The 13,064-nt window shown below is 48.0% G+C and overlaps 1 protein-coding gene across 1 annotated transcript; it reads left to right on the top strand.

Annotated features, from left to right (window-relative positions):
* The first annotated feature begins 7,329 nt into the window (after window positions 1-7,329).
* LOC105280264 (homeobox protein goosecoid) lies at window positions 7,330-13,038 on the top strand. The gene is made up of 3 exons (XM_011340629.3): window positions 7,330-8,693; window positions 10,153-10,442; window positions 12,630-13,038. The coding sequence occupies exons 1-3, from the start codon at window positions 8,183-8,185 to the stop codon at window positions 12,837-12,839; spliced, it is 1,011 nt and encodes a 336-aa protein (XP_011338931.1). The 5' UTR covers window positions 7,330-8,182; the 3' UTR covers window positions 12,840-13,038.
* Window positions 13,039-13,064: the final 26 nt, after the last annotated feature.

The following is a 13,064-nucleotide window of genomic DNA, read 5'->3' as shown; positions in this document are numbered from 1 at the left end:
ATCGTACTTGCGCGGATCGAGAAACGCCGCGCCGTTCTCTCGTTCGAGAAATTTCATTTTGCTTCGGCAATAAATAACGATAGGAACGCCAGGCGGTGATATCGCGTTTGTATCGCCGTTATTTTTCACGGCGTAACCTCTGATATCGAGACATACATATCTCAAGCCAGCGATTAAATGTGTTTTTTTATAAACGTGTCACTGATGCGTGCCCGAGAGCGGAGCGAAGCGGTGACGCAACGAATCGTTACAAGCGCGGACACGGATAATAATTGACGTGTGGGGAGACGCGGGAAAATACGCGGGATTTTTTACTTTTATTTTTTTTATTTATTGTTTCCTAATCGATACATATACATATGTGTGTATATATTGTATACGCACGTTGTGCTTTTCAAACGAAGCGTTGATATCCACTTGTATACTGTCGATGCTTCTCACACGAGGATACACATGGAAAATGTGTACTTAATTTGTAAATCCCCTTTGGTCGACAAAGAGGAAACCAAAGAGAACGTAATCGAAATAAAGTGCTGCTTTACCAATCACGCGCGATGAAAGAAGAGCCCTGAATTTCCAGGCATTTCAGACCGCTTTTCGATGGTCAGCAGCATCGCTTTCGAGCGGTGGGCCGATGTCGATTTAGTTGAAAACATCCAAATATTTTCATTGGAAGCTCGTTGTGAGCGGAGGACCCTTTTTGCGAGTGAATCGATCGGAGGAGGAATATCTTTCTCTCTCGCAGGCAGCGATCGCTCGCGATCCTCTCGCGAGCTAAAGAATATTTGCGAGCGAGTCGCCGCATAAAGAGGCGGATTACACGGTGTCCATTTCAAGACGAACAAGGAACTGGTGTTTGCGGCGAGTCTCGCTCGCTCTCTTTCACGGCAGCCACCGGTCCTGCGGGCGTATACGAGAGTCGGTAGGGGTATTATCTTCGCTGTTTTGCCGATTCAATTGTGTGTGCGGAGAAAGGCGGCGTTTAACAAGAGTTTAATAAAAGGCAAACAGCGCGGGGTCGCTCGTCCTCTCTCTTTCTCTCTCTCGCGCGCGCGCGCCGTCCACGTTTCTTCCGCTCCTGCGCGCGCGAAATCGTTCCTCCGTCTCTCTCCCGTCGTTCTTCCTCGAAGGGATTACCCTACGGAAAACCGGCGGCCTGTCGGTCCGCCGAAGAAAAGAGGGAACACGCGAAAGGTAAGCGATTCGAGAAAAGATCGCAGCTGCCACGCACCGGTGGCCCGACCAAAAACTAACGATCCCCCGGCTCTTTCCTTTTTCGTATTTCTGTTTTCGGCGATCCGCGTGGGTGGACGGAGGAGGACGAGCGAGTTCCTTCGGATTTCGTCGAAGGCCCTCGCTCCAAATTCGAATGCCCTGTCACACTCTCCGTATCATACTCTCGGGATGGGGGAGAATTCGATTATTATTATTCAAAGAGCCCAAAACGACCGATCGATCGTTAAATCGCGAAATCCGTCTCTCCTTTCATCCAGCCTTTTGCGCCGCGAGTTTTGTTTCTTCTTTACTTTTCCTTCTCTTTTTTTTGCGGCCGGTCTAAGTAAGTCAGTAACCCAGCGCGGAAATCGCCCGGGGCGACCGTCCCTTGCCCCGCCGCGCCGTCCCTGCCAATCGATCAGGTCTGATGTAATTATCCAAACGTTGAATTTTTTATCGCGGTGAAACAATAAAGCATTTTCAGAGCAAACAGCATCGCGCACCAGAGCCGTAGAGAGCTCGCACCGCTCTGGGAGTGCTCGCGTCGTCCGTTTGTACTCTCGATGTTTACGTAACGTGTAATAGAATAATCTGCACGTTACACGAGTAGCGGAGAGGGGTGGTGCACCGCGGGGCAGAAGTACCGGCACATCTTTGTTTATACCGCACCGTCGTCGCCGGTCGCGTAATCACGAAAACCGCAATTGCGCAACCAACCCTTTCAACCCTGGCGATGTACGTTCCGGGATATCGAAAGCTCTGCGTTGTGACAATGCGAATGAAATCTTAAGTAAATATACGGAATGAGTTGTTTTCACTCGGGAGTAAAACCTGCTCGAAAGTTGGCTTGGACCCTCGAAACGGCACGAAATACGCAAAAGTTTCCTCGTACGCAGAGATTTTACGCGAGCGCAAAACGTTAAAGATCACCTTTATCCTTTATCGGCCGCATAATGGTGCGCTGCTATCACCACCAATTGGGCTGTTTGCCATTGTGCCGCTATTAACTCACACCTTCGGATTTAATTATTATATTATACCGGCGTATACGCGGACGTTCGATTGTATCGTGTGCGGAATGATGTGCGCGTTGTGCGGTATTATTATCATGTTATTATACGTTTACGATGATAAGTTAATGTAAGTCGATGAAACGTCATCGCTCTTACGCGGATATTTAGCGATAAATTTAGCGAGATAGATCTCGCAACGCGCGTCATGTTTCCGCGCGCGCTTGGCAGCGGCGAGGCCGGCATTCGGGGTGGGCTTAGGCCGCGGAAAATAGGGGTAATCCCGTGCTACACGAAAACCTCATCGGGCTTTGCCGGGCGCAAGACGCAGAATCAACAAATCTAGCGGGGGATTAGATAACATCCCCCGGGATTGCTGCTGGTCCTTCGAATCTCAAGAGTGCGCCTCGTTGTTGGAGTTATCGGTATCACTTAACGCGAAATCCGTATCCGCCGAGAAATGGCAAGACTTTAAAAGGCCGCACTCCAGCGCAGCGGCGTGAAATATTATATGTACGCGTCTTCCCGCGTAACGTTAACGTACGTCAATCGCATCAAATGGGAATTGATAAGGATCAACGCTACGAGAAGAAGGATACTGCAATGTTACAATCCACCGCGACACTCGCTTAGCATCTTGATAAACAACCTTGATGTTTATCTTCACGGTTGATAAGTTGTGAGACAAGGTTCGTATAAATAAAATAAAAAAACTCATCAGAATAATATTTAAAATTGTTTTTAATTTATTGTTAGTACTCCCTTACAATGCATTGTTAAGGTTCCGATTCGAAATTGGCGATTTTTTTTATAAGAGTTGACGCAAGCCGTCTCTCCTCGTCCTTTTTCGAATTGAATTCTGTACCTTCCGGCGAGGACTAATTACGCTTGTCGGAAAATGCTCTCTATTTGGCCGAGCGCATCGAGTCCAATTTTAATGGCGTCGTCATCGAAAAATATGTATTCGACAAGACTAGAGTTGATTTTTCCGGCGGCGCGAGGCCACACACCACGCTCTTTTTTTCGCTCGCTCGCTCGCTCTCCACTCCCCGTTCGGGCATTTATTTTGATTTTTTTTTTTCATACGCTCGGTCACCTGAAAAGGAATAGGTGAAAACTGTTAATTGGTTCCCTGGTGAAAATACGGCGGTGGTGTGGCCGGCGGCTGGTCGCAACGCGTTTTAAGCAGAGCCGTGTGAGTGGGACGCCAGGTACCACCGGATGCATACGCGTGCATATACGCATGGACGTAGATACGCGCGTGTATACGTGTATGCGCGTACCCGCACGCATTCGTACGTGTGTTCGTGCACACGTGCAACGAGAACGTCAAGGAGTGTGGTGCGTGCTCCAGCAGCGTGTCCGTCCAATTATGGAAAATTAATTGGCGATTGGTGACTCGGGGCGATGCAAACATAGTTCAGCGTCGAATAAACTTCCTTTGTATTGCGATCAGCCTTTGACAGCGGTGTAATAATTAAAGTAATTAACGTACATGCCAATAAATTTGAGATCGTTGCGCATCGTCGCGCGAGCGCGCGTATGAGCTGGACAATTATTCGTCGCGCGTCTTCCGTGCGTGTGCAAGATACGTACGCGTGTGCGTACGCACATGTACACATACGTGTAGAGGGATGCGTGCTGTCGTCGCCGAGTCGCTCGGTTCTCGATAATAGCCGCTAGAAAATCTCACCTAGCGGAGCGTAGCTTGTGTTTGATCGTTCCGCTGATTTTGCATCGTTCCAGCCTCGATATTCCTGTAATTGTATCGTAACGGCGAAATATTTTTCAAGAGCCGTTGCGATTATGACCAAAAAGTTGAGAATCATTGACGGGAGAGGTCGCGAAGAGAAGACGCCTTTCGTCGGGATGCGTGCGTGTGTGAGAACCCAGGATAAGGCAAATATTTATCGAGAACTATAATCGACTACGCTAATCCTTATGGAACTCGTGAACAACGTAGCGGCTTGGTCGGATAGATTAAGACACGCTTGCCCTCTTCTTCTCTTCCCTTTTCTTCCTTCTCGTTCTTCTTTTCATGCTTTGAAACTCGGCATCCTTTGAAATGCGCGCATGAGTGGCAGGATACCGTGACGAAGGAACAATATTTGCGTTTTGCATTACGCGAGCCGCACGAATGCGATGAGGCGTGGAAATATTAATATTAACACATTTACTCTCTCTCTCTGCACTTACGAGTTGTGCCGGCAACGTACTCGCGGAGAGTACCCTCTTATTGTTCAATCTTTTTCTGCATCAGATATGACGCATATACGTCCTGTTCTCATAGCGTAATTTTTCACTCTGACTTGTGCGTGCGCGTAAACTATCAGAGGATCAACGAATAAAACCTACTCGCAGAAGAGAGACAACACACACACAGAGGGAGAAGTTTCCGCTTTTCAACAGTTTGAGCAAAGTAAAAGCAAACGAGCGTGAAATTTCGGGAGAATCGCTCCAATAAATCCACAGGATAATAATCTCAGCGATCCAGTGTATCCAATGACGTTTCACTGACGACGTCAACACAACGTCGTCCCGGCGAAGTCTTTTTGGTATCGCTGAACGATACCAAAGAGCGAGAGACGTCCTACCGGGACGCAAACTTGAGTGGAACCGAACGTTTCACAACAGACACGGCCACGGGTGCATCGATTCTCTTATTCGACTGGCTCGCAGAAAGGCAGGAAGGCATGCAGTCAAGTGTAACCGAGACTAACGAGTCCAGTGAGAGACTTCGGAAGCTGGGACCAGGTATCGGTTTGCCGACACCCCGCGGCCCTTCAGAATATCGATGGGCTGATGTGGCGGGTGCGCATTCGTCTTTATATGGTGGAGGAGAGAAAGAGGGAGAACGAGATCCACTTAGCACGCCGCTTAGACGCGAAAACATCTGTATTGTCGCTGCATTAGCGCCCAGGATTCATCCCCCCGTGATTGCCAGGAAAATCGTAATCTTTCACGAGAAGAAACCGCCGGGAGGTACTCTTTAAGGCGAGAGAAATTCTGTCGGGTGAGACTTTGCGTGTCTCGTTTCGAGAGATTTCATCTCCACGGGGAAATCGCAAACGACATTACCGGGATACGACATTGTTGTTTCACAGTTTACATCCGCACTCGATTGAGATTCATTATGTTTGAAAACAGTGCGATTTACGCCGCGCCGTACAAGATAAACTCGTACAACTTTGTTACTCCTCTCCTTTTTCAAAAAACACCTCATTCATAATTCATGATATTGCGTTGCAAAACCGGACAGGAATTTCAAAATCGACTCGCGTTCAACTTGATCGAACGCTTTTACGGGTGTATTTCGTTTTTAGTAGCGGAGCGTCTCTATGAATCGCAAAAAGACCATCAGCAGATCAAGAGATACATTAGCGATGGCCGGTTCTCAGTTGGCTCCATCTCCCGTCATCGTGATAATAAAGCCTGGTCGCTAATCAAATTCACGACGTAGCGTCGAACAATGACGAATTCCCTGCGAAAAGGGAAGGTCCTCCTTCCTCAAGATTCCCTCGCGGATTCTCTCTCTCTTCTAGGCGCGCGACAGGCTACCCTCTTCTGGTTCTAACAACGACCTAAACCAGTAGGTAGGTAAGTAGATAGATAGGTAGGTATAATACGCGTATGGATCGCACAAAATGTGGGATCCGGTTCGCCGGATCGGGCGTACGATTAACGTACGGATTAGGATTAAGCTTGGCGGATGGATCTCCCTGCGCCCGAATGGACCGCACGGGGACGTACCTCGATGGGAGGGGCCCATCGTCACAGAGGGGAGAGAACAGACGGGATACTTACAATGTACGTGCGAGATACGCGTACATGCCCCAACGAGAGAAGACCTTTTCACGCTCGATTCTCCGCGTATCGCGCCACGATGCGCGGCCCCTAGGTATCGCCGCGACGCAAGGACGACAGTCAATGCACATTACAACGGTTTTATGTTATTAATACGGACGCATTGGCCGGGATTTGAATAATTGAACAGATCCGCGCACGGATTCGCTAGGTGGGTATGCATTGTAGAGAGAGAAAGAGAGAGAGAGAGAGAGAGAGAGAGGGGTTTCTCTCTCTCTCTCTTTGGGCCGCGCGCAACCGCCATAATCCAGATATACCGACGCCTGAGTTTCCGCGTGGGGTTCATCGCATTCGGATTGGTGTTTGCGTTCGTTGTTTGATCCCGCAACGTCGACAAATCGATTCGATTATTATTTAAGATTACAAATCAATGCGGCATTTATTAATGTTCCAAAACAGGTGGAGGACAGATAAAAAATTATTAAAAATTGGAAATGGCACATTTTGATATAAAACACTCCAAGTATGAACAATTATGATTTGTTTGAACGGTAAAAAAACTGCATGCGAGTAAGTACAAGCGTGACCTTTCTTCCAAAAGACTTGAACGAGAAGAGTTTCGTTCTAGAAATCTGTAAAAATCTATAAATATCTTGAGTTACGTGCAGAAATGTCGTGATATGCTGGCTCGTAAATTTTGCAACGCGACGCGAACCAGCGCATTTTTCTCCGTCATTGCAAGAAGATGATCATCGCACCTAACATTCTTGAATGGCTGAGTGAAAATTTGCACATCAGAATAAAAACACTTTTTTGTCCAAACTCATAACACATATATCGTTATCATTTGTTAAAAACGGGAAAGGCAGAAAATACAATATGTCCAGATTTAAGAGGGAGAAATAAGCCGTTGAATTTGTGAGTCACGTTCAGGCGACAATGACGAGGGACGAGAGGTTCGGTAACCTCGGTAATATGCATCGACAAATATGTCGTTCGCTTCCTCTCTCTCTCTCTCTCAGAGGGTTATTTCGCGACCACCCTCTCTCGACGAGCGAACGTTGCCTCGCGCTCGTTTGTTGCCGCGACACAGCGTGCGAAAGGGGTGCACTCTCCCACTCTTCCTGGAGCCTCACAGTCATCATCGTCGTGGTCGTGGTCGTGGTCGTCGCCGTCGTCGTCGTCGTCGTCGTCGTCGTCGTCGTCGTCGTCGTAGTCGTTGTTGTCATCGTTGTCGTCGTTGTCGTCGTTGTCGTCGTTGTCGTTGTCGATGTCGTTGTCGTTGTTGTCATCATCGTCGTCGACCCTCCGCACACCCTCTCTCCTCTTTCACGTAACGCGTTTGCGAGGATCGCACGGTGAGAGCGTAACCGGGTGGTGGAAAAGTGGTCGGAGCCAGATAGAGCCACGCCCCGATCGCGGACAATACACGCCAACCGTCGGAGCACCCGAGGGTGTCTCTCTGTCCGCCACCGACGCGGCTGGCGCGGCTGCGAGCCACGGGGGTGGCTTTCGGTATGCGCGACGAAAGCTGGGAAGGGTAGGAAGGAAACGCGCATCGCGTCCACGCGGCACCGCGCTAACCACCACTACGACTAGTTCTCGGATATCCTTTATCGGAGAGATGTCACTTTGCGTCCGCGACGCGCGACGCTAGGCGCGATCGGTCACGCCTCGTCGCGACTATGACGGCTTAACGACCAAGTGGATAAAGTGCGCTCGGCCCGTCCGCTCCCGGTGAGTCCGCGAGAACGGCTCCAACGTCATCAGCCTCGAAATCGGATTTGCGCGTTGATTTTTTTCTCATTCACGACTCTCTCTCTAGTCTCAATGTTGAGCGCTCACGAGACGTCGGTCATCCACAGAGGAGGAGCGTTATACTCTTACGGGACGAAATAACGCGGATTCGTCCCGTCTCTCCGAGAATAAGCGACAACGATCGGAAAGCGGAGCGTCAAGTCCGATTGACGAGTCTCGTAATTTATCTCGCGATGCGAGCGGAAATGTAACGCTGCTGGAGGACGAGGGTAGAATATCCTTTCGCGACAATTTTCCAACTAAAGAGAGAGAGAGAGAGAGAGAGAAAGAGATACGTTACGTATCATTGTCGTCAAGCGTACTCGCATACACATATCGGCATACGTGTACGTAACATGGTAGAGAGCACTTATGCGAGCGACTCGCCGAGATCACGTTCGCCCATGACGGAACCGTCGAGTCCGCTGCACGATGGTCCCGGTATATCCGGCTACAGTCACAGCTATCTGTACAGTTACTCACCGCCTGACACGCAAAATCACGTCACGGCGAGACGCAGTAACGAGACGACCGATGCCATCACGCACGATCGAACGTTCGCCAAGAGCCCGATCGGCTCGGAGGAGACGCCGCGACATCGAAGCCGCGAACCGGTCTCCTCGCGACCCGGCGGCTCCTCCGCTACCATGTCGTCCCCCACTTCGCTCTTCACCATCGACAGCATCCTGGCGCCGAGGCCGATCGGCAATGTCGTCACCCCGACGAGCACCACCACCGTCGCCGCTTCCGTGATCCAGACGCCGGAAACGATCGAATCGGCCGCCGGCCGCACCACCACCACCACGGCGATGCATCCGTTGCAGCAGCAGCTACATCACTTGGCGTTCACTTCGGCGGATTTCCTCGGTAGGTGTAACACTTTATTCCGAAAAACACAGGAGGACAAAGAGGCCGCAAATACGGCTTTAAAAGAATGTCTTTTAAGGCCTTTCTTTAAACGCCTCGCAGACGCCTTTCCGGTTTTACGTATCTCATGAATTTTCTTGCATTACGGAGTCTTCGATCTCGATGTTTGCACATTTCCTACAAAATTATCATCAAAATCGTTTTGTTACGTGATTAAGCAAGGGTATTCTGCGTAAATGGATACATCTCGTCACGCGTTAAATTCTTTCCGCAACTAGATGACCGGTAAATGATTACGTAATTTCCGAAGCATGTCGGGAGACTGACGTGGAGATTATATTACTATTCAATAAATGCTCGAGTGAATGTTCAAAATTTTCGGAATTGCTTGTACCGAGCAATTAGCCGAGACCGAATGCGAAGGATCCAACGTATGCGTGCCGTTTTCATTGTATATCGACACAATATACGTACATTCTTCTTTCTTTTTACAATCTTTTTTGGAAGATGCAAAGATGGATCTGTAACACGTAGATGAAGATGTCGATAGCGCTTGAAACGTCGCGTTAAAAATTCATACATTCAGTTCGCCATTTAGGTTCGTGAACATTGGTGGAGAATAAAATTTTCTGAGCTAAATTATAAATATTTGTTCCCTGGTAGAAACGAATTGCAACTTAAAACAATTATTTGACTCTTGATCTCAATTTAGAGTTGCGTGCACGTGTAAGACACTTACTGTTTAGTTTGTCAATTTTACGTCGCAAAAATGTAAGATTCTACGTGAAATCGTAAGAGACTCGGTGTGAAACACGTTGAAATTTCTCTCATACCCGCAGGGGCTTTAGGTATTTTTCCCTCAAGAAAACCGCGCCCTCTCGCATCGGGGATACGCGAGATGAAATCCGCAATCCGTTTCGATCATGCATGAACGATTTAGCTCCTTCTGCAATCCCGCTAGAAGATGGAACACGTGAAAAGAGAAAGCGCACTGCGAGTAAAAGCAGAAATTTTTACCGTCCCCACATTTTCATACGCAACGTCGCGTTTAAGCAGCTTTCTTTGAGATTTTAAAGTAAAACGTCCCTCGGGATGGGGGTGCTTGGCGACCTTTTTACCCTAAACATCGTGAATGGGGTCGTCGCGGAGTGGTTCTACGAATTATAATATCGCGTTTCTCCAATAGAAGCTTTCGTCGTCGAGTTTTACCACTCTTTCTCAATTGTAAAAACCTTTAAGAGAGCGGTCCTTGCCAAACTGTCTGTGTCTTGTCGCAAAGGATATTTCTTCCTTTTTCTTTATCGTTGCGAATTACTGCCAAGGAAAAAGAAAGGAAGATAAATGTCATAATATCGTAATCGTGCGCAGAAATGAACGTTTGCGAATCCTTAATACGGGATAATCTTGATCTGTTACGATTAGGATCCTAAGATGAAACGCACTTTATCATTCTTTTCAGCCGCGGCATATCCAGGATTGTACCCTGGAGGATACGTGGCGGCGATGGCTGCCGCTGGCGTTTCCCTACACGGACAGCCGGCTTTCTATCACGCCGGTCATCCTTACCAAATCAATCCGAACAATCCGGGAATGGGACCGATGGCGAAAAGAAAACGTCGCCATCGGACGATATTCACGGAAGAGCAACTGGAACAATTGGAGGCCACCTTCGATAAGACGCATTACCCCGACGTGCTGCTGCGAGAACAATTAGCTCTACAGGTGGACCTTAAGGAGGAAAGGATCGAGGTTAGTCTATTGTTTCTGCATCTTTCGTTAAAACGGATGTTGCCCGTTGATCAACATTCATCGTCAGTGAGTACGTCAAGTTAGTCGACCGGGGAGTTGAGCTGCAGCTGGTAGTACAGCAGCAGCGTACTTAAGCCGTCGTTCCCGATGACAAATTACTTTCCCGAGCCGTGAACGGAATATCGGGTTTCGGATTGACAAACATTGACCGTCCGGATGGGCCGCACGCACAATTTGTAATGTAATGTCGGCAAACTACAAGCTCGCGCGCCACCGCCGATCCTGAATGGGATGGAACGGCCTCTGTTTGTCGTCCTAATGCATAAAAGCCCATAATATTTTAACGCGGTCATTAAAATTTAGCGCGGCGGGTATTTATCGGGTCTGCCTCGGTCGACTTGAGCTAACAAGTTGCATGCTAGATTAAAAGCTTTAGCGATAATGTGTTTACTTCAATTATACATAGGATCGCGCGTACGCGCGTACACGCACACGCGTACGCGTCGTGCAATTTATAATCTCTAAAGTGGTGTACCTCCATGCCAACGAGAGAAAGCGCGCGCATTTTACGCGACACGCTAATTTCGTATGAATTTACCTTTCAATTAATGCGGCCGGCACATTGTGTCGCTGTACGCGCGCGCGTGCACGATTGCGCGTTATTTTTTTCATATAATTCCAAATCCTGCTTCTCGATCTTGACGGGGCACAAACGGCATCGATATTCAAATATCTCTCGAACCAAGACTAATCGTATGCGAAAACATGTTCGAGATCTCTGACGATATGTGCAACTTTTTTACAAAAGGATCGGATTCTGTGCCGTACGCATAGAATCTCGAAATTTTTATTTGTCAATGTTATCTCGACTACGACTTTCGCTTCACGTTACTATTTTTGATTACTGCTTTTTATAATCTCGTAATGGTCAGAAATAATTGGAGACAGAAGTCAGAGTTAGAAATAATGCGCGACCGCGAGATGAAATTATGAACGAGTGTCGTAAAATAGACGTTGTGCCTGGTCCGGTGTACCCGTGTACCCGACAAAGTCTTGGACAATGACGATTCGGGTTGAGGAATCACGGGGACTCTGAGAATCATTGACACTCGCGTAAGACCACCCGCGTCGCGTCGGCTTTGCCAAAGAAAAGTCCCCCCGAGTCTCGAGAGTGTTTAAAGACTGGAACAACATATACCTGCGCGCACCTTGCACCGGTCGCCCGCCTCTCGGAGTAAGAGTGTTACGATGTTTGCACAAAATTAGTAGAATAGCGACTCTTGCTTGCTACGCCCGCTGGAAACGGAAGAAACCCAAGGCATTGTGTATACTTTAAGATCGCGTCGACTTCGTTGTTGAATTCGGGGATAGACACGTAGATTCGACGGTCCAACCATCGGAGCCGACCATCGGAGCCGACCATCGGAGCCGACCATCGTTGCCTCCGCATTTTACTTAACACAACGGATCGACACAACTCGACACAAGTGGCGGATGGTAGGCAGATATCGACAAATCGATCCAGCATTACAAATCCGAAAACATTATCAGACACTTTTTTTATTTTATTACTAATCGAATCATCAATTAGGCAATTGCGCAACAATGATCTCGATTTATTATAGACCATTATAGACAGGATGACATTTCGAGCGTGACGTGACAAATCTACCAGTTTCAATGATCTCGGCCAGCGCTCCGAAGAACTCTTCAAAGTGAAGGAGGGTTAAGCCATTACAGTGGCTAATGCAGCAAAGCGAACGAGCGACTAGATGGGATGGATATTGATTGTCGGTTTTCATTCGAATTGATTCAGACAGGCGTGAGGGAGAAGCGCGTGTTGCACGTATGTGGCAGGAATTTGTTTCATCTGTCGTGTCAATTCTTCTTGGCCAGTTTAAAAGGTGGCGCACGGGCTTTATTAGTGCTTTAGAAAGAGCTAAAGCTCTTAAAAAACGAAAACAAATTACTTTTTCCAACTACTTTTCTCACCAACATTTTCTCTCCTCTCTTCATTTTCATTACAGATCAACGAAACTCTGCGTTATTTTGGAGTGCATGGCAGAAAGGTCTAACTTTGCTCTTGGATTGTTCTATATTTCATTGCCATATAGAAAATCGACGCAATCATGTTGTCGTTTTCGTATCTAAAAGCTACGTGAAATCGTGCTTATTTATATATTCCAGGTATGGTTCAAAAATCGTCGCGCCAAGTGGCGGAAGCAGAAGCGCGAGGAGCAGGACCGTCTACGGAAGCTGCAATTGGAGCAACGTCAGCGCACCGATGAGAGCGGCGCCGCGGCGACGGTGATGGTGGGTGATCGTTTGAGTCTGAGCAGGCAACAACAGCAGAAGCTCGAACAAGACACGGATAGTTCCGATCTCGAGGTAGCGTAGTGTGGCCAAACGACCAGACGAGATGAAACGACAAAGTATTCTCCATCGATCAAAGACGAACCGTTGCTTTCGCGTTCTTATCCACGAATGGAGCATGTACATACGCAATTGCGTTGTAAATATCATTGTAAATATGAGTAACGATAAATGTGTACAATACCGAAATAAATTATTGCATCGAAGCGCAAAGCATCGACACGACGTTTGACGTTCTTATTTATGCGT

Source organism: Ooceraea biroi, chromosome 1 (genome assembly GCF_003672135.1).
Source record: "Ooceraea biroi isolate clonal line C1 chromosome 1, Obir_v5.4, whole genome shotgun sequence".
In the NCBI taxonomy this organism is placed as follows: Eukaryota; Metazoa; Arthropoda; class Insecta; order Hymenoptera; family Formicidae; genus Ooceraea; species Ooceraea biroi.
The sequence above is the reverse complement of the archived record's forward strand: the minus strand, read 5'-3'. Positions and strand labels throughout refer to the sequence as shown.

Bases quoted from the DNA above. Each gene is read 5' to 3' on its own strand.
- LOC105280264 (XM_011340629.3), top strand. From the start codon at position 8,183: ATGGTAGAGAGCACTTATGCGAGCGACTCGCCGAGATCACGTTCGCCC. The intron at 8,694-10,152 runs GTAGGTGTAACA...CATTCTTTTCAG, and splicing joins CACTTCGGCGGATTTCCTCG to CCGCGGCATATCCAGGATTG. The intron at 10,443-12,629 runs GTTAGTCTATTG...TATATATTCCAG, and splicing joins TTAAGGAGGAAAGGATCGAG to GTATGGTTCAAAAATCGTCG.